We start from the raw sequence: 20,289 nt of genomic DNA, 5'->3' as shown, positions 1-20,289 counted from the left end.
ACGGGGTGAAGCTTCTATAAGAACAGGGGCAATTATAAGCACCAGTAAATCCTTTAATACACTGTGTGGCTGGGGCTGTTATTTGGTCCAATCCAATCCAATCCACTTTATTTATATAGCACATTTTAAAAACAACCAGGTTACCAAAGTGCTGCACAACAGATAAAAACAGTAAGTAAGTAAAATTCAAATGTTAAAATAAATATATAAAAAGTAAAAGATTAAAAAAAAAAAACACAATAAAATAAAAGCATATAAAACACTAAAATATACATAAAACACAAAACAACAACCAATGATTTAGAAACAATAAAAGACAAACAGAGCCCACACAACTCTCTAGCTGGATTAAAAGCCAAGGAATAAAAATGCGTTTTAAGACGAGATTTAAAAGTATCTAGAGTGGGGGCAATTTTGACGTGGGTGGGTAGCTCATTCCACAATTTAGGAGCTACCACTGAAAAAGCACGGTCACCCCTGGTCTTATGTCTGCTCTTTGGGATGACAAGACGCAGCTGATCAGCAGACCTCAATGCTCTTGAGGGGGTGTAGGTATGTATGAGGTCCAGATGATGGGTAGTGTTGTGTCCCTACAGGCTACATTATTATCATTTAATATTACCTTAACTTTTAGTTAACAATACAATGTATACATTTTCATACAATGTCTTTCATTTTCTTTTTTCAGCTTTCTTTAGCAGTTTTCACGCATTAGATTCAAGTGTTGAACAAATAAAACAAAACAACAAAAAAGGAAATACTTATCCTCTCTCTCACACCAACTACAATTATCATAATTAAAGTTACAATGAGAATTGTCCACCCTTAAGTATAATAGAACGGGTAAAAATACTGATGCAACATTTAATCTAAAACAGTACGGCATGCAAGCGCGTGCATAGAGAGAATTTAAATGTGATAGGTAGGAGGGCCGAGCACAACAGGGCAACAAGTGCCATTGTGTTTATAAATGTAGGACAGGACCATCGTTTAGCAAAGGTTGGTTTTTGGAACCTTAACATGGAAGTGATTCGTTCCATCTAATAAAGTTGCCATACTTTTTTAATCCATATATTCAGCCGACTAATAGCTATACACAAAAGATATTTCTGATTTCTGTGCCCCCCCATCCCCCATGTATCACCTTTTAAAGCTGACCTGCTCCTCCTCTACTATCTCTCTGTCAGTCTGAGGACATTGAGGCCTTTCCGCTCCTTCCTGATAACCTCCAGTCACACTTGTGAAGCATTTCTGTGTCACCTCCAAACTTCCTTCCTTCCCTCCATTGTTCTCTTTTGAGGGATTTTAGAGATGAGTCATTTATTGTCATTGAAAAGCTGAATATGATAAAAGAACTGGGCGATGACTAATTATAAGGGATGAAGCAGCATATTGATATGATTAAGCTTGTGGAGGAGTCAGGCCTGTAATACTCAGACCCCAGACAGATAAATCCTCCTTTTAACTCACATATTCAGATGAAATACTTACACTGCCCCCTAGTGGCGGCCAAAGTTATGGTGTTTGTTTTCATATTGCCATTATTAACTGTGTGTGTGGGAGCGTGTGAAGCCCTTTGATGTTTTTACCGTAATTACAAGCTACATAAATACATTTCATTAGAAGTGCATTATTATGCCAAAATAGTTGCGTCCCACTTACTTGTTCAGTCCAATTAGGAAGAGAGAAAACAGTGCTAATGACTCATTATATAGCCCAAAGTTTTAATACCACGGTGAAGGGATTGGTATAAAAATATATTGTTATTTCACCTGTTTCATGGTCCTTTGAAGAAGATTAATCCTGTGGTTTCTTTTGGCAACCAACACCGATAATTTCACACTCATTGAGAAGATTTTTTGGCTGCACTGTTCAACATTTGGTCATGCACAAAATATTCAGTGTAGTCTCTAAAGAAACTGACTTTTTCTTCATTGAAAACTGGAATAATGACATTTTCTTGGTGCGTTAAAGCTGCTGGAGTTGACAGTCCATTTCTCTTTTATGTGCAGGCAAATCAAGTTTTAGAAGCTGTATATTTATCGCAGGTTGTACAGGCTCTTTTGTGAAACCTGCGATCTCACCAGCAACAAGCTTCTGTGAGAGAGACTCTGAGAGAGAGAGAGCGAGACAGATATAGACAACAAACAGCCCAGAGAGATGACGAGCGAGCGAGAGACAGACTGACAGACAGGCAGAGAGAGAGAGAGAGCGAGAGAGGGAGTGTGAAAGTGTGCAGGGAATGCAGAGGCCACGTTAGCGCTGCTGCGGCTGCAAAACCCTGACTGGACATGAAAAAGGGCTCTTTTGTTCCTGTGATGGCCGGAGAGCACTGACCTCTGTTCATCAGCCAAGAGCAGCCCGTCTTTTTCATCGGTTTTGACTACTTTGATTTCCCCCTCACTGTGATGCCAGTGTCGTGAGGGACAGTGCGCTTTTGTGATTCTCTTTTTTTTATTTTTTTAAAATCTGACGCAAGTGGAGAGGATAGAGAGACATGTTCAGGGAGATGGTGGGATAGCAGGGAAAATGAAGAAGATAACTTTGGAAAACAGGTGCTGCCATGTTCAGGGCTTTGATTCTTCACATGGACTATTCATGTGTAGTTAATGTTGTGTTTTTACTTTTAGGTTTCCTGTGCACAAATCCAGCTCTGACGATGGATCAGGAGGTAATGTGATCATTTTGTATGAATCCTAATTGCATTTTTTTGTTGACTAAATGCTTCAAGTGCAATCAGAATGATCTAAATGTTCACAAAACTATGTTTACCAGGAAAACTACTTTTAAAATATGTTGTTTATTTTGGTGTATTAGTGTCTGTATAATTAGTCCAACACATTTTTATCTTAAAATTCGACACAACAATGTGGCCTGGATCTTTTTTTAAATATGGACAATTACATTAAAGTGTGTATTCTGAGAATGATGTTATTTAGGTCTGCAGTTTCCCATTTATGTTGCATTGTAAGGTGATGCTGTTTTTCCTCTGTGCTAAATTAAACTGATTTTCGTACTGTATAGGAAAATGGGACGGAAAGAGAAAGAGCAAGTCTTTTTGGCAGAGTTTCCGAAAGTCACCGAAAGGAGTGATGCGTCAGATTACCAAAGGTTTGTTAAGCAGAAACATGTAACACAGAAAAACATTTAAAGATCACTCATCATCAATTGAGGATGTTTTTGTACCTTGATTAATCTCCGTATAATTCCTAATCCAGCTGATATTTCTGCTTTCACCTGACAGGTGATGACGTTGGTTTCGTGGCCAGTGAAATCACCATGAGCGATGAAGAGCGTATCCAGCTGATGATGATGGTGAAGGAGAATATGATCTCTATTGAGGAAGCCTTGGCGCGGGTATGATGTCAACAACACTTAATTCTCCCCTTGACTGCTCGAGGAAGAGCTGCAGTGGTTTTGTACTTTCCCTCAACTTAAACAGTTTTATATTTAATAGGGAAGGTTACAACTAATCTAATGTGTCAAATGGCTTTTAGACCTGATATTTAGGTTAAACATACTGTTCTTTAAGTTGGGTTTAAACAGCTGTTTGACATAGATTAATGAAAAGTAATATCAAGTTGTAGAAAAATCTGAATATATCTTATATAAAAGCAGCGAATTAACGATCAAGCCAGCATTTTCAGCCTCCTTTCATGTGATAAATAACTGAACTAGCTTGTAAACTGATGTATTCTAGCTCTGCATTATGTACTAACAGGGTCATATTCTGTTGCAGCTGAAGGAGTTCGAGGTACAAAACAGGCAGACGTGCAGGCCCGACCCCACAGAGTGGACCGATCCCTCCAGCCTCACCACAAACGACTCGTTCAACTGCAACGTAAGTCTCTAAGCTCCCAGTCTGAGGGCATCTTAGCTGCGTTTTAATGCTGAATCATAACGTCAGGCTGCGTGTTGCGCACGAAGACTTTCGATCCAGCAGTGCCAAGGCTGCTGAGCTGTTGACAGCCCCGCTCTCGTTCCCTGTGTCCCTGTCCCGGCGATGAACCGGGGCCCCTCTAAAGCCCTGCAGCTCAGAGCCTTCTCCCAACTGCAGGGCACTGGGCGTACTTCTATTCATCCCTGTCAAAGAGCTAACCCCCTATTGTGCTGCAGTGAGCGGGTGGATTCAGCGCAGGGCCATGTTATGCAGGCCACAGCTCTTTTATGCATGGGTGGGGTGATTAGGGGGCTCAGGTTCAGGGCACATTTTTCGGATTCGTCTGGATGGCCTGACTGTCTCTCTCTGCTGCGTGTGTATTCTCCTGTCACTTTCTCTTGCTGTTGTGTGATGGTCGCCCCCCTCCCCCGACGTTTCTCTGTAAATTACAGACCGTCTGTACTCGCATAAGACTTCTCTTGTACATCTGAAACTCCTGATCTGCTTTCACTTTGTCTTCAGCGTGTATTCTGGGATGTTGTTACCGCTCGTGTTTTGTTTAGCAGAACACAAACCTCAAGGCATGAGTCGAGTCTTCATATGTACCTCTGACCTTTATAGAGACCACCATTTCAGATCATGGTTGGTTTAGGTGATTTCCAAGAAGTGAGCTTTTCAATTCCCACGAATAGAACGCCTCCTCTAGTCTGTTAATGTAACAGAGTATATGGGACAGCTGTTTGCATTGGCCTCACCATCATCTCTGTGGTTTCCTACCACATATTTATATTAGGCTACAAATAGCCTCTACAGCAGGTACTTGCAAAAGCACCCGCAGCCTGAGCACAGCTTCTAAACCCCTTTGAAGTTTCAAGCAGTGGAGAACTCTGAATAAATATGCCTTTAAAGTTGTGCGCTCCTGTGCTGTATCTGATTATCAAGACAGCAAAAGTGTATCACACTGTATCTCCGTTTATATGCATTGCTGGGACTCTACCCCGACACTGTAGCGTCAGATGAATGTGAGTGACACGTAAGCGCCACGGCAGCATCTATTTTGCAATCTACACCAGCTGCGACGATACCGCACTGTCGGTTCAAATTCTGTCAAGTCATTATATCCGGGGTTTTTTCAGTACCTTGGCACAAGGCTATTTCTGACTTGTGCATTCATTCTGTATGTATGGAGGATGAAGAAGTCATATGAGAATGGATTAATAGAATTGGTTTACCCAGATGTGGAGGAAATGTACATATTCATTGCTCTTTCAAATTAATCTTGCCTGCCCAGCTAGCCTCAACAGGAAACTGAAGTTGGCCAAAATGAAGAGATCACAAGTTTAACATGAACCCCTTTACACTGCCAGTTAGAGGCGGGATTATTATGCCTCTGTTACGCTCCGTCTTCTATGTAGAACGTACGGAGGCGGAATGGTCGCGTGAAGTCGTGCCGGCAGCGGAGGTAGCAACAAAGGCGTGACATGTGCGAAACGTGTGTGTATTTGAAGCACGCGCTGTTTGTTTACACCTCGTGCACGTTTTGCTTCCGCAAAACCGGAACGCTGTGTAGAACACACACACTGGCGGCGTTGCTTGGTCCAATGTAAAAAGGCTGCATGACGGCGGAGCTTCGTTATGGCACTGAGGCGGAACCGCAGTGTAAAAAGGGCTATGGCTTTCTTTGTGGGCATGTATTTATATAGCAGTCTATGGTTTTCTACGAACGGAGCAGCAGAAATGTCTTCGCGTATTACGCCCGCATACGCGTCTGGTGGAGATTGCATCACTGAATATCATTGGAGCGGTTCTGTCCCGGCACACGCGTGTCAAAATATGCTTGAAATACGTTGCCTGTGTAGGTTCCCTGTTTTACTCGCTCTGTAGTAAGATGAACTGTTTCTGTAAATAAAACTGTGACATGTCTTTCCATCAGCCTTGTGACCTGTCAGACAATGAACAAGAGGAATCGGTGACGTTCAGGAGGCTCCACAAACTGGTCAACTCAACCCGGAAGGTGAAGAAGAAGCTGATCAGAATCGACGACTCCAAGAGGCCCGGAGAAGAGGGTACTAAAACCACTATCAGACTTCACATCATAAAGCATTACGCCAGTTATTTTAGAGTCTTTGTGGGAACCTTTTCACTGCCCTACTGTGTGACGCAACTTGTTGAAAAGTAGGTGTTTCCACTAAGACGAGAACACAGTGCACCTGGAAGACCACAGCGCTGAATGTGACGCAGAGTCTAGACAGAAATATCAGTTATTGTGCTGAATCTAATTACTGTTTGACTGAGCAATTTCACTGCAATAACAGTGTTTACCAGGTGTTTTCACTAGCTGTTTAGTCTGAGAGAATGTATGTTTTGAGGAGTAGCCTTTTCTTTTTTTTCAAGCATGTTTACAATTTACTATTCGCCTGCCAAAACAGAAAATAATCAGCACCTGTAGATGTTCCTTTGCAGGCTGGGAAAGCCTCTGAAACAGTAGAGTAATGGACACTGCAACACAACGTAGTAACCTTAAAACTGACAATCTGTTGCAACATTGACAATTTAATTTTAGATTTAACAGAACTTTTTTGAAGTGGATGCAGTGTCATTACATTGTATATCATGTTCTTGCATCCCCCTCCTCTTACTTTCCAGAGAGCCTTAACATAGACGGTTTCCTCTGCGGAGATGCCAGCGCCTCTCTGTACTCAGGTGTGCAGAAGAGGCCTGCTGTTTGCCCCGTGGACTCCCTGGCCTCCGCCCTGCAGGAGCAGCTCACCTACGACAGGGACTCCGACAGCCTGACCACCTCCCCCTCCTCCAGCAGCCTGGACACCTGCAGCAGCCAGAAGATCTTCCAGGCCTTCAGAGAGTCCGGTGGGAGCCCTGTACATCAGGAGACACGTGTAGCTGGAGAGGTGAGGGAGGAAGGGGAGGGCAGCGGCTCGTCCTTCTCTGAAACGGACCATTGCAATGACGAGGAAGCCAAAATCGCTCGCTCGGTGACGGACGGGGAGCTCCGTCACCGGATCCTCAACCCGCTCAGCCACCACGGGGTGAGTACAGAGGAGACATCTGTGTTTGGAAGTGATGCATCTTTAAGGCTACTGTGCTGAATGAATCAAGTTCGCCCTCAGGCGTTCGAGTGTGAGCGCCATCCATCATTGTCTTTTAGGCAATAAAGTCAGAGCATGTTTGTGGATGTTTGGATGTCGGGGTCTCAGTGCTTCTAAATGTCCTGTTTTTTGTTTGTTTGCTTTCTAACAGAGAGCTTGTAGCTTTGGAGGGTTTGACCTGACCAACCGCTCAGTGCATGCAGTCATCTCTGATCATGATAACACTGTACGTAAGCATCATTCGCCCTGGAAATCAGATTTAAATAAATAATTGAACCTGTTTTATTAATTTGCCTTTCTCTTTGTTCATCTGTTTATAAATTAGAACAAAGAAGGAGATGGTGTGAGAGATCCCATCAAGTCTCCGCCGACATCTCGCATTTCCCTCGGCAAAAAAGTCAAGTCTGTGAGAGAGACTATGAGGAAACACATAACCAAGAGATACCACTGTTCTCTCTCTGAGCAGGTGTGTCCCTTTATAACTGTGGAAGATTCACCATGTAGGTGATGTTGTGAAGTACAGGTCATAATTTCTTTGTTCTCTTTGTTCTAGTCGAGCCCAGACCGCATATCCAGCTGCCCTCAGTCGCCTCACGCAGACTCTGACTCTTTGGAGAAGCCCAAACTGAAGCTGGGAGGATCTGTGGAGAGCCTGAGGAGTTCCCTCAGCGGACAAAGCTCCATGAGTAAGTCTGCGTGTTTACAGTGTGCGTGACACAGATCTGGGTGTGCTTGCAAATATCTCAGTGTTTGTTTTACCTTGGCCTCGGAGCACCAGATGTGTGCTGTTTATTAGAAAAGACTTTCAAGGACGTCTTTGAGATACGTCTAAACTTTCCTCTCTCGCTGTATTTGTCTGCGTAAAAGTTTGTTTAACATCTGGCACTACAGTCAGAGAGGAAGACATACTCAAAAATATTTTTCACATTCTCACAGACCCGTGCGGCCCTGAAGTGTTTTATTTGTCTTACTGTGGTTTGTGTAGGTGGTCAGACTGTGGGCACCACTGACTCCTCCAACAGCAACAGAGAGAGCGTGAAGTCTGAGGACGGAGAGGAGGATGAGCTGCCTTACCGGGGACCCTTCTGTGGACGCGCCCTCGTTCACACCGACTTCACCCCCAGCCCCTACGACACCGACTCCCTCAAACTGAAGGTATGTTTACTATCCACCTAGTCGACTACACAACACAAGAGACGAGGTGATGTCTTCAAGCTCTGATGTCTGTCTTGCAGAGCGGAGACGTCATCGATGTCATCAGCAAGCCGCCGATGGGCACGTGGATGGGGATGCTCAACGGGAAAGTCGGCACCTTTAAGTTCATTTATGTGGATGTCCTGAATGAAGAGGAGGTGAAGCCCAAAAAGACACGCAGGAGGAGGAAGGCCCGGCAACCCAAACCCACCTCTGTGGAGGAGCTCCTCGATCGCATCAACCTCAAAGTAATAAACATGACACAAACTATTTAATAACAACATTTTATTTTAAAACATACAATTAAAATTCCTGCCTAAAGTCCAATGACATCAAAACCTCTTTTTATGTTTGTATGCTAATATAATATATAATATAATAATATATATAATATAAAAGCGAAAACCTGGAGATAATTTGCTCAGCTTGGTCAAGCATTAAGACAGGAGATAGCGTGAAACAGCTAGCCTGGCTAACAGCTAGCCTGCTGGCTCTAGCATGATATTTGCCGACATGCGAGTGGTATCTTAACTTCTAAACCGCAGCACAAAAGCAAAATCTGCTATTTGGAAAAACTGCATCTTTGAGCTCTGACATTGTTAGGAAGCTTGTTCAAATCAAAACACTGTTCAGCAGATGTGAATTTATCCAAATTGTTTACTTCCCTTTTTAGTTTTTTACTGATATATTTGTGCGTCTTCCATCCTCTCCTCTCCACAGGAGCATCTTCCCACCTTCCTTTTTAACGGCTACGAGGACCTGGACACATTCAAGCTGTTAGAGGAGGAGGACCTGGACGAGCTGAACATCAGAGACCCCCAGCACAGAGCTGTGCTGCTCACCGCTGTGGAGCTGCTGCAGGAGTATGATGGTGGGTCAGGTCAGCAGGGTGTTATATCTCACCTGAGCACGTACATGATTGTTGTCTGATACATGCAGAGACATATTTGCAAAAGTTGAAATTTTGTAAATAAGAGTGTTAGAAAATAATCTTTAACATTTACTCGAAACATAATCATATATGATCCATGTTATTATTAATTTACATACTTGTAATTGAGTTATTTACAGCCCATTAATGTCAATTGTCCTTAAATATATCTACCCCGGCTTTCTTTAAAAGCATGCATGCACACAACACATGCAGAGCTCCCCAGACGTTTCCTCCTGAGATCATAAGATGTGACATTCTGCCCCCTGCTGGTGGTCTTGTGCATTGCAGGAAGCAGCGACCCGGAGCGCAGCAGTCAGTCCGGAGGCTCCCAGGAGAAGCTGCTCCTGGACCGGCGCGGCCTCGTGGGAGACTCCCCGCGGGACTCGGGCTGCTACGAGAGTAACGAGAACCTGGAGAACGGTAATGACAGCCTGAGTCGCCTGTGAACACTCTGCTCCTCTTCTGCCTCATCTTCACTAGAAAGACTCGCCTGGTCTTCAGTCCCTCTTGATTCTCCAGCCACCGCAAATTCATGCTCTCCTGGAAAGACTCTGCTAACGTCACGTTTACTTCTGGTGCTCTGCTTTTTTCTCCACAAGCATCTTCTTCTTCTTCAAGTCATACTTTCTTCTGTTTCCGCATCTTTGAATCATTTTGCAGTAATTTTTTTGTCAGCTCGGAGCTTTTGAGAATTTCTTGCCTTTCTTTACCAGCATTATATTGTAGACAACATATTAACAATGGGATAGCAAGAGGACTAGAAAGCTCACCTGCATCATGTGAAACTGAGCGCCGACCTCATTAGACATTTTAGACAGGCTTGAGCAAACCTTATGTGGAGCTGCATGTAGGCCTACTCAGAACAGATCTGCAGCGGTGAGCTGTGTGGTGGTTTTTGCTTTGGTAAACATGGTGACTGTGAACCGATGTGTGATGATAGTTAAAAATACCTTTCTCGGTAACTGCAGTACATATTTACTGTGAACGCTTGCTTTACTCATAGCTATATCATTCTTACTGTGGTTAGGCTTCAGTCTTAAACTCGTCAGTCGTGCTCACTGTAAATGAGGGTCTTGTGAATGTGAAAACATCATGTGGTTCGTTAAACTATCAGCCACACTTGTACAGTATTTCTCTCAAGATTTTGCTGTTTGTGTGTATATTTTTTTAGTCCGGTAAAATATGTTGCACAATATTTTATCATGTGCCTGAAAACTGCAGAAAGCAGAAGAATTAAAATATTTACTTAATAGTATCATTGTTAAAATATGGCATTTTGTATAATTGTAAATGCACTAAAATGCAGACTTAGGACCGCCTTTAAAACAGTTTAACACACTTAAAAGTCATCGTGACAGAAGAGAGGAAGGGTCTGACGTCTCTGCATTTTCTGAAGTGTGCTTCTGTCATGGTTGAGCGTGAGGAATAAACTGCTCCATGCTTTACCAGACCTGACTGCTTCCTTCTTTTCTCTCATGCATCATTCATCGTCAGCACACATTGACATTTCGTCTTGATCTTTTAGCCGTCCTTTTTACGATCGCCACGCTCACTGTTCTGCTGTCAAATACATGATCGACACACACTCCACTTGTTTATTTCAGGAAAGGACAAAAAGACATCCTCGTCCATGAGCAGGTCCTCCTCAGGTTTTGAGTCGAGCCACCTCCCCTCCCCTGAGTTCCCTGCCCTCCCTCAGACTCTGACCTCCACCTGCTCTCGTAAGACTCCACTCCAAAGTAAACCAGCATGCCGGCCTTGTATCTCACCACCACTAAGACCCCCTAAGAGCAGCTTAAGTCTGCTAAGCCCACCTAAAGGTCATCTTCCCAGTGCAGCCATTGGCAGGAGCCAGAGCTGCATGGAGCTGAGAGGAACCTCATCACTCGGGCTGCTGAGGCGGAGCTTCTCCCTCACCCTCCACCCAAAATACTGGAATCTGACCCCCAGCATCAAGGAGAGCACACAGCCCACAGCAAATCCTCAAACTCAGTGTGAGGGCATGTCCTTAACCACATCATTTGATGCTGAGTGCAGCACTTCCACCACAGACGCTGTTAATGTGTTTGCACCTAAACAAGCAGACACAACACAGAGCACACACCTTCAGCTGCCACCCACAGTCCCAACAGGAGGCTTCAATCATCCTTTAACTACACCCTCCTCACCAAACCCACACACAGAGCCTCTGAAAACACAGACTGCCTGCATGCACGGCTACACCAACCACATCTCAAGAGAGGATAGGAGGAGTTTTTCAATTTCTGCATCTTCTGCAGCACGCAGGCTGAAAGTACAGAGAAATAAGACATCAGTAAAACTGGGCTCCCTGATAGAAGAGAGACTCTAGCAGGAGGATATTGGTGTTAAAGTGAAGCCGGTCTCTGACGAGGTATTTGCCTCAGAAGTACAATTAATCAGCATTTACATACGAAGATTGCAGCTGTTGGATGGTAAGCGTCTTAAAAACATACAGTTTTCCATATTGGTTTTTTTTCCCAAATAACCAATCATTTCTGAAATTCTAATTATTGGTTTGCAGTGTCAATCAATGCAACTACATGCATTAAATGCAGCATTTTCACTTTTAGTAGGTTCACCCTTTTATTTCAAACAAACAGTTTAGTAATATTAATTCTCCCTCAGGAAATATACCTACTGTGCAGACAGTGTTTGTTTATTAATACAAACATGACTTTTATATTTATGCCTGCAAATTCTGATTACAGTCTTGTCAATAAGTACGGAAGCCCTTAGCGGACATGCATCCATACATTATATTTATTCCGTTTTTCCGTTATAACGAGTCATTTCTGGTTGTTTTCTCGAGATCTCGACTTATTTGTCACGAGGTAACGACGCGGCACTACTAACGTCAGATGATCATAACTTGTATGTGGAGCCAAATGGCCGATTTAATCTGTTTATTATGGGAAAAACCAGCGTTGTTTTCCTGAGATAATGAAACAAATAAGTCGAGATCTCGAGAAAATGACCAGAAATGACTCGTTATCACGGGAAAACGAAGTAAATAAAATGTATGGATGCATGTCCGCTTAGAGCTTCCGTAAAATAAGGTCTCAATTTCAGATTTTCTCCATTTGGCTGGATCCATTGAAACAGTGACACAGTGGCCTTGCTTGGCAGTGACTGGCCACATATCCCACATCAAACAGTTAATTAATAAACATAACTATTTTTAAGTGTATATTTGTATAGATTTGTGTTCTGTCGTGGCTTACTGGGCCACTTGAACAGAGCCGTTGTTAATGTTATTTGTAACGCCTGTGCTTTTCTAGTTCTTCCTCTCTGTGTCCGAGTCATTTGTCGACACGATAAAATACCAGCCGTCCTCAGAGGTATAATTTGGAAGACCATTTTTCTGTAAAGTGTTGACAAAGTTAACCAAACAGCAGAGGAACAATAGTATTCTACCCAGCAAGCATTTGTCTTTCATGTGAGCTTTTATTTCACATCAGTTAATAATGTACATGACTTTGTCTTTCATTCGTTTGATTAATAAAGGTTTCTCTTTCTATATGCAGAAATGTAAATATGCTAACTTGCTGTTTAAACTCACACCGACACATTTTAATGTGTTTGAATGAAACTCATCTCTGACAGCAGATCTGTATTCAAAGGCACATTGTAGTAGTAATTAAAAGAACAGTACTTATTAAGACAAAAGTTGCTCATGTCATTAATTATATAAAATTTATTTCTGTGCGCTGTGCAAATGTATCAAGCCTTATGCAATTGTTTAGATTTTCTCTCAGTGGTTTGCATCTCTAGTGTTCATTTTTAAAGTGTCATCAGCGTAGAGTTAAAGGATTTCATGGCAGACTCGGTTCACAGTTTAGCCTGTAGCTGCACTTCATTGAGGCACAGCCTGACCAGCGCCAGTGCATCAACGGCGGTACCCCAGGCGAGACAGACCCCCCAGCCTCCGTGGCCGTAGTTGTGGACCACAGGCACCCTGCGGCCCTCCAGCTGCACCACCTCCCTCTCCACCCTGGGGAACTTCCTGCCTGGTCTCAGCCCCACCAACACACTGAGGACTTTGGCTTTGCTGAGCGACGGCTCCAGCCTGATGCAGCGCTCCAGGATGCCCTTGGTGTCTCCCTCGTCCGCGTGGAGTCGCCAGTCGTTGTCCTGCCGCGTGCCGCCTATGGTGACGCTGTGTATGCCCGGGTAGATGTAGGTTTTTCCATCTCCGTCCCTGATGAAGTGCTTCAGCCAGGGCGCCTCCACCTTGAGGACTTGCCCTCTGATTGGGGACACCTCACTCTCACCCACCAGAGTTTTGGAGCCCAGACCGGAGCAGTTGACAATGATATCAAAGCTGCCGCTGAGCTCCTGAAGGCTGTTGACCTTCCTCTGTTCCACCTGACCACCAGCTTTCCTAAACCTGTAAAACAGAGACTGTGGTATTTATCTATTAACCCCGTTCCTTAGAGGAAACGACGACATTAATGAATGCATCCGCAGAAAAATTATAGTTTGTTAGAGAGGACCTTACCTTTTCTCGAGCCAGGGCAGGTAGGTGGAACATTCACACTTTATGGTGGTGAACGCCTGCCCGAACTTGTGATCTGGAAACCTTTTCAATTCATCTTCAGTCATGGATCGAAAGCCGAACAGAGTCTCTGAATTATGGGGCTTCTTTTCAGCTGGGACTTCCTTGAAAATTTGACAGCTGGAGAAATAAATCAAAACAACAATTACTGGATGCAAAGAGATCATTTTAAAGGAGCCTAGCTGAATATTTGCCTCTTTTTATAGTACGCAGTATAACAGGTGATACCCAGAGACCAGCACTACTCCAGCTTCTGGTGAGTCTTGGGATTGAGCAATAGCCAACAGGTGATCAAAGCTGTGCTTGAACCAGCTTTTTTGTCTTTCCATGGGAACACCTGAAAGAAAAATCAGTTCAATCTATCATTTTCATCATGCAAAACTAACATAAACTTAAATGCATTCGACAGGATTTTCACCCTGGTAAAATTATACTCACTGCACAACTTTTGAAAATCGTAAGTGTAGGTCAATTTCCTTAAGGTACCTGGTAACGTTGCAGGATACAGCATCCCAGCAGCTACATCACTGCAGGTGTCTGGACTGAACTTCTCAGCCAGCAGAGTGAGGGAGCAGAAAGGAAGAGACTCTGCGATGTTGACAGCGGTGGAGAAGCCGATCACACCTCCTCCAACCACAGCAATCTTGACACGGTTCATCCCGGACATGCCTCCGTCTCAAACTGGAGGTAAAGAGGTGTGTCAAATCAAATGCTGAGCGATTGCAGCTTAAAACCTTTGACTGGCTCTAAATCTACAACTACTCTTCATATTCACCTTAACTGACTGCACAGTCCAAAGATCAACCAGTCAAAGCACTGCTTCAGTCCAACAACCTGTCATTGTAATAATGTGTTACACAACAGACAGTTTAAACCGGGTCATAGAAACACCGGAGGCAATTTAGCATGATTAAAGTTATAAATATCAGATACAATGCATAAGTAGAAGTTGCCATACAACAAGTCAAAATATGTAATTAACATTAAAAGTCATGCATTTAAAATTTCAAAATACAAAAGTATTATCAGCAACATTTTCTAATGTAAAAGTAAAGACGCATTTTATCCTTATAGCTGTTGTTGGAACCAATTTAGATTACATTCTTTATTGTCCTTTCCATGAACTTTAGTGCCACAGTCTGTACAGTGCATCTCGGACATTTTAAATAGGCTACTTTAAAAACTGTTGGACAGTTAACCTACACCAATTCATGACAATCAAACAAATATAGAGTGAAAATTACTAGGCCTACATGTCTCTCTGTGCTCCTGTTCCAATTTAAAGGAGCATACAAATAGACACGTGTAAAGGACATGCAGTTTACCTCAAAACAATGAAGTACAATGTGCACAGACCAAGCCCTTGCATGTCAGGAGTCAAGTTCATGACGAAAAATATGTTCCTAGGCAACTAAATATATAGATTTATGGACGCGCCAAAAGCAATTCCTTTCTTAGTCTGTAGAGTCCTACAAGTAGTTATGCAAGTAGTGGTACTTTGATCATCCACTTGTTATATGCAAGTGTGTTTAAAGGTAACTTGTGCGTAATGCGATTTTTTTTAAACAAACCTTGCCGCTATCAAACTGTACTGTACTCAAAGGAAATGTAACCAAATAAAATGCATTGACCTACCTGTATGTGCGGTGATAGCAGGAACTAGTGATCACCCTGAGGACTTCCTAATAATTTGGGTTCCTCTGTCAGGACGGGCATGCCCTAAAGGCAATCGTCTCCGCAAAGACAATGGAAAAATTAAATAATGTTAGTCAACTGTAAAACAATTGTCCCGCATGCACCGATAAGCTCTCCCAAATAGCTGTCTGTTATTTAAAACGAATAAAAGAAGCGATCTTTTTAGCTCTTTCATTAGGTAAACAACAGTAAATCTGTAAAACATGTGGCTGTGCGCTACCACATTACACGGAGCATTCCACAGCATATGTAGCTCAGCTGTCCGTTCGATCTCGTCATGAACGCACCTCTCGCGATAAGTCGTCCAACATTCATTCCCTCCCCCTCAGCGACAGTCGAAGGTAAGGTCCTAAAAGCTCACTATTTTAAATTACACCGCGGTTTATTGTGTGAGCCCAAACGGCTCGGGTCCTGTTACAAACATAAATATATCTGGAACGTAGTTAGTTTTATAAATGTTATCAGTCGCACGCTTTGCTTTCTCTGTTAGCTGTGGTCTGTGTCTACGGCTAGCAGTGGGTGCATTGTTTAAGATGGTGTACGTTAGCTTTTGCTAACCTTCAAGTTGTTTACATCACTACAAAAGGTTTATCTGCTGTTGGGAGACTAAACAGTAGTAGGTTAACTTTGTAAGAATGTGGAAGCTAGTACAGTAACCTGTAGAAAACCATGCACAAAGTTGTTGAGTTTATAGTGTTGTAATTAAAATAAACGTGTAGTTACAGTTCATTTATTAATGCGGAATTATCGATTTGACGACCAAGTCAAGGGAAAAAAACCCCTCAAAAATGCTTTTTTTTGTGCAAAATGTGATAAATCCTTCTAAACGTTCTCGTGTCATGTTTTTATATAGTTTTAGACTGTGATTGTTATGTTGTTTAGTCAGATATGTGACATACACACAGAGATGTGTGAGGAAATACTCTGGTATACTAAAGGATTATCACCAGTTATCTGTTAATTCATTTTAGATAAATTAAGTAATAGTTGAGTCTATAACAAAAGAGTCAACAAAACAGTGAAGATATCTTTACTTAACAATGACACAAACACAAAAAGCTAATATTTTTGGGGGGGGGAGATAAGTAACCTAAATGATCAATAGATATCAGAATTGTGAAGGCATTATTTAGGTAATACCATAGACTGTCATTGGGTAATACAGCAAAAGACGTACATTCATAAAAACAATACATATTGAAGCTCTGTTTTAATAGTTACTTTTCATAACCCACAGGAGCAGAGGCGATTGTTACAAGGGAAAGATGTCTCAGGAAACAACAACCAAGACTCTTCGTTCCCTTCATTCAGATTCACATAAGCAGAGCATCCTGAGCAAATTCAACAATCTCAGGAAAAGGAACCTACTGTGTGACATCACCCTCGTTGTGGAAGAAGTGCACTTCAAGGCGCACAAAGCCCTGCTGGCAGCGAGCAGCGAGTACTTCTCCCTCATGTTCACAGCAGAAGATCAGATCTCGAGTCAGACTACATACAGGCTGGACGGTATGGCAGCTAAGATGTTTGCATCAGTGCTGGATTTCATCTACAGTGCTCAGGTGTCTGTGGAGGAGAGCGCCCTGGAGCAGCTTCTGGCCACGGCTCGTCTCACGGAGATCAACGACCTCGTCAAGGTGCTCTCTGATCTGACACGCTCAGCTGCAAAGGCTAAAGGTGAGGAGGGAGAAAAATCGAAGGTGCCAGTTCTGTCGAAACGCAAAAGAGGACGGCCGAAGAAAAACGTAACCGTGCCTGTAACAGAGCCTGAGGGGAGAAGAGCACCACGTGAGAGCCCAGAGGAGGCGCAGGAGCGAGATGTGGACTGTGATGATGAGGGTCAGGCTAGAGACGATGCAGATTATAACCCAGGAGTTAACAACAGCCGGCAGAGCAAACGCAAGGTCAGACCACCGGTAAAGTATGCGAGCTACAAGGTGGGCAGCGAGACGGCAAAAAGCAAAGAGCCGGCGAAGAGAGGCAGGAAAAGTAAATACCCCAATGCCGAGGCCCCTTGTGAGGACTGCGGCAAAGTGTTCAAGAACCCCCTCTTCTTAAAGATTCACCGAAGGACTCATACAGGTAAGCTGCCATGTGACATGTGAGTTAAGTAATGACCTGGTTCCTCCTACTTCTTTATACAAGGCAGAACACTTGACTGCATTTCATTGTTTTCCCCAGGAGAGAAACCTTTTCGATGCCTCGTTTGTGGAAAGTGTTTTACCCAGAAGCACACTCTGCTGGTTCACCAGCGCATGCACACCGGAGAGAAGCCGTTTGTTTGTACGGTCTGCTCCAAAGCGCTCTCGACCAAAAACTCCCTGCAGGAGCACATGAGCCTCCATGAAGGTGGGAACTGACCGAAGGTTTTATAATGTACAAACCATATATGTTTCTATCTGATGTACATGTAATGAAAATGTTTTAAATTTGGCGTTTAAAGATATAATCTCGAAGATTTTCATGTACATAAATGTCTGTTAAGTCATCATCTATCGCGGAATGAGGTAACGCAATGGTGATTGAGCCTATGGCCCGCTGATGAAAGCCTTTGCATTTGCAGTATAATTATTATTATTATTATTATTATTATTATATCTGTGGCGACTTTCGCAGAAAAAATCACAAGCAGCGCCCAGTTAGTGACGCGTTTTCCATCAGCCAGCAGTGGTTGGTCTGCCAGAGAGGGTAGGCGGAGCTAAGCGGCCGCTTTTCCGGTCTCTGCAAGTGTTGCGAGTAAACAGTAATCTACTATGGCTGAACAAACAAAGAAAAGATGGATGACTACAGATACAACTTCAAAAATAAGTGAAAATCCAAAGAAAAAGAAACAAATTGGACGCTCAGATGAAAGAAACAGTCTGAAAAGGAAAGCGACCGTCAGCGAGGAAAATCAAGAGTTACAACCGGAGCCAACCGTGGACGTCACACATGCAACACTGTCTGGATATCTGGGAAGTGTGCTCCCGCAATTACCGTTTAGCGCCATAGGTGTCGCTAAAGAGAACGAAACTGAGATCTTCCAGATTGTTACTTTTAATAAGCTCGACCCTTTAATGTTAATTCCTAAAGTATTCCCTTTGACAAGTCAACAGCGTCTTGTCTCTACGGCTCAATTAATTATTTGTGTCTACCTGCATCAATAGGAGAGAAATCCTTCAGCTGTGATAAATGTGGAAAGACCTTCACTCAGAAAAGGCAACTGAAAAGTCATTACAAAGTTCATACAGGTGAGAATCACATCACTTAAAAAGCAGCCAGGTATTTGTAGTGTAGACAATCAAGAGGCTGAATAATGTTGCTTTATGTTTGTTTTTTAATTAAAGGGAAATCGCTACCAGAATGTGCTCAGTGCCATCATAAGTTTCTGGACACGGCTCAGCTGAAAAAGCATCTGAGAATTCACACAGGTAAAGCTGGAAAAGGCTGTGACATATTTCTGATTAAACTACTGTTACTGTGTGGGACTCATTTCTACAATATGTGGAAGCCTACGTGCTGTTGACATGAATAATTTCCTTACAGGTGAGAAGCCGTTCACATGTGAGATTTGTGGAAAGTGTTTTACAGCCAAGAGCACGCTGCAGACTCACATCAGAATCCACCGGTGAGCAAAATATTTTAGACCCCAGGCATGAGATTAGAGGTGGATACAAATTGGTGATTTATATCTTTTGTTGGTGTTCCCCTTTTATTCCTGTGAGAGGGGTCCTTACAGCTAAATGGAGTAAAAGAAAACTCAAAATAAACGTAACTAAAATCAAACTTTCCTTTCGCAGAGGAGAGAAACCGTACGACTGCAACATCTGCAACAAATCCTTCTCAGACCCCAGCGCCAGACGACGACACGTCGCCTCTCACTCGGGGAAGAAACCCTTCACCTGCTCCTTCTGCAGCCTGTCGTTCACCCGCCCCGACAACCTGAAAACGCACACCAAATCCCACAACAAGGAACGAGCTTCCCCGACAGAAGAGTCACCAGATGTAGCTGCAGCAGACACGTCAGCAGCACCGCAGGAGGAGGTGCGTAACATCCTGCAGCTGCAGCCGTATCCGCTGCCCTCCTCCTCCGAGCAGGAGATCCAGCTGGTTGTGACGGCAGACGTGGACAACATCAACTTTGTGCCGGGTCAGAACCAGGAGATCAGCATCATCACCACAGAGGGGGAGTCGGCAGAATCGGCCCACTCCAGACTCACCCTCCTCACCCAGTCGACAGGAAACATGCAGAACGTGGCTCTGGTCTCTCAGGGCGGCGGGATGGACCAGAACCCTCACATCCAGACTATCAGCATGCTGGAGGGTCCTGTGGCGCACCAGCCCGAGCAGATGCATGTCATCACTCTAAGTAAAGAGGCGATGGAGCACCTGCAGGCCCATCACGGCCCCCCGCAGCCCCTTCACATCGCACAGAGACCCGTCCAGCAGCTGCAGGTGATGCACCAGCCGGTGCAGCAGGAGCCACCAGGGAGGGAACAGCACAGCCAGGCCATCCACATCAGCAGCCAGAGCAGCCAGCCCATCTCCATCAGCCAGACCAGCCAGCAGATCTCCAGCCACCACATCCAGGGACAGACGTTCCAGATCCAGGCTGGGACCGTTTCCTACCTGTACACCACCGGGCTGCAGGAGAGCTGAGAGGATGACCGACTACTGATGGCTGCCAAATTCAGTTAATGCTGCTGCGATGTGTGTCAATAACGGGGGAATGGAGTAATAGTCAGAATCGGGTAAGAGTATTTTTACTGCAAACTTTCTGCCAGTCGAACTTCTGTGTTTTTTTGGAAGCAAATATCTTAATGGCAACAAATTTGAAGAACATGGATTTGGAAAAGCAGACAAATAATCTTCAGTAGATCCTGAAAGATTTTTTTAAGCCTCCAATAACCAATATTTAATTTATATT

At 43.7% G+C, this 20,289-nt stretch overlaps 3 protein-coding genes across 4 annotated transcripts in view; 2 read left to right on the top strand and 1 right to left on the bottom strand.

Annotated features, from left to right (window-relative positions):
- Positions 1 to 11,465, top strand: part of sash1b (SAM and SH3 domain containing 1b) — a 45,739-nt gene extending 34,274 nt beyond the window's left edge. Inside the window, exons 5-18 of the mRNA XM_069661687.1 lie at positions 2,631 to 2,671; positions 3,025 to 3,111; positions 3,245 to 3,357; positions 3,740 to 3,841; positions 5,814 to 5,946; positions 6,527 to 6,927; positions 7,139 to 7,213; positions 7,313 to 7,453; positions 7,541 to 7,673; positions 7,973 to 8,142; positions 8,223 to 8,429; positions 8,902 to 9,052; positions 9,404 to 9,535; positions 10,720 to 11,465. Coding sequence (XP_069517788.1) covers positions 2,631 to 2,671; positions 3,025 to 3,111; positions 3,245 to 3,357; positions 3,740 to 3,841; positions 5,814 to 5,946; positions 6,527 to 6,927; positions 7,139 to 7,213; positions 7,313 to 7,453; positions 7,541 to 7,673; positions 7,973 to 8,142; positions 8,223 to 8,429; positions 8,902 to 9,052; positions 9,404 to 9,535; positions 10,720 to 11,465 — 2,632 coding nt within the window. The remainder of the gene's footprint in view (positions 1 to 2,630; positions 2,672 to 3,024; positions 3,112 to 3,244; positions 3,358 to 3,739; positions 3,842 to 5,813; positions 5,947 to 6,526; positions 6,928 to 7,138; positions 7,214 to 7,312; positions 7,454 to 7,540; positions 7,674 to 7,972; positions 8,143 to 8,222; positions 8,430 to 8,901; positions 9,053 to 9,403; positions 9,536 to 10,719) is intronic.
- A 1,091-nt stretch (positions 11,466 to 12,556) lies between these two features.
- ddo (D-aspartate oxidase) lies at positions 12,557 to 14,430 on the bottom strand. 2 transcript variants are annotated; one of them, XM_069662043.1, is made up of 4 exons: positions 14,130 to 14,430; positions 13,920 to 14,028; positions 13,635 to 13,811; positions 12,557 to 13,523 (listed from the first exon to the last, which is right to left on the bottom strand). In XM_069662043.1, exons 1-4 carry the CDS (start codon positions 14,356 to 14,358, stop codon positions 12,965 to 12,967), a joined length of 1,074 nt encoding a protein of 357 aa, XP_069518144.1. In that variant the 5' UTR covers positions 14,359 to 14,430; the 3' UTR covers positions 12,557 to 12,964. The 2 variants fall into 2 exon arrangements, with proteins under 2 accessions (XP_069518144.1, XP_069518146.1); XM_069662045.1 differs by having other exon boundaries at positions 14,178 to 14,430.
- Positions 14,431 to 16,651: 2,221 nt separating this feature from the next.
- On the top strand, positions 16,652 to 20,176 carry zbtb24 (zinc finger and BTB domain containing 24). Its single transcript, XM_069662320.1, has 6 exons — positions 16,652 to 17,465; positions 17,565 to 17,732; positions 18,530 to 18,613; positions 18,710 to 18,793; positions 18,909 to 18,990; positions 19,163 to 20,176. Exons 1-6 carry the CDS (start codon positions 16,652 to 16,654, stop codon positions 20,019 to 20,021), a joined length of 2,091 nt encoding a protein of 696 aa, XP_069518421.1. The 3' UTR covers positions 20,022 to 20,176.
- Positions 20,177 to 20,289: the final 113 nt, after the last annotated feature.

Source organism: Semicossyphus pulcher, unplaced genomic scaffold, assembly GCF_022749685.1.
Source record: "Semicossyphus pulcher isolate SPU_LCO1_2020_fin unplaced genomic scaffold, fSemPul1.0.p SCAF_14, whole genome shotgun sequence".
In the NCBI taxonomy this organism is placed as follows: domain Eukaryota; kingdom Metazoa; phylum Chordata; class Actinopteri; order Labriformes; family Labridae; genus Semicossyphus; species Semicossyphus pulcher.
The sequence above is the reverse complement of the archived record's forward strand: the minus strand, read 5'-3'. Positions and strand labels throughout refer to the sequence as shown.

Excerpts from the sequence above, each read along its gene's own strand:
- zbtb24 (XM_069662320.1), top strand. The coding sequence starts at position 16,652 with ATGTCTCAGGAAACAACAACCAAGACTCTTCGTTCCCTTCATTCAGAT. Across the intron at positions 17,733-18,529 it reads GCACATGAGCCTCCATGAAG|GAGAGAAATCCTTCAGCTGT; the intron begins GTGGGAACTGAC and ends CTGCATCAATAG. Across the intron at positions 18,794-18,908 it reads GCATCTGAGAATTCACACAG|GTGAGAAGCCGTTCACATGT; the intron begins GTAAAGCTGGAA and ends ATTTCCTTACAG.
- ddo (XM_069662043.1), bottom strand. The coding sequence starts at position 14,358 with ATGTCCGGGATGAACCGTGTCAAGATTGCTGTGGTTGGAGGAGGTGTG. Across the intron at positions 14,029-14,129 it reads CGATTTTCAAAAGTTGTGCA|GTGTTCCCATGGAAAGACAA; the intron begins GTGAGTATAATT and ends TTTTTCTTTCAG. Across the intron at positions 13,812-13,919 it reads GGAGTAGTGCTGGTCTCTGG|CTGTCAAATTTTCAAGGAAG; the intron begins GTATCACCTGTT and ends TTATTTCTCCAG.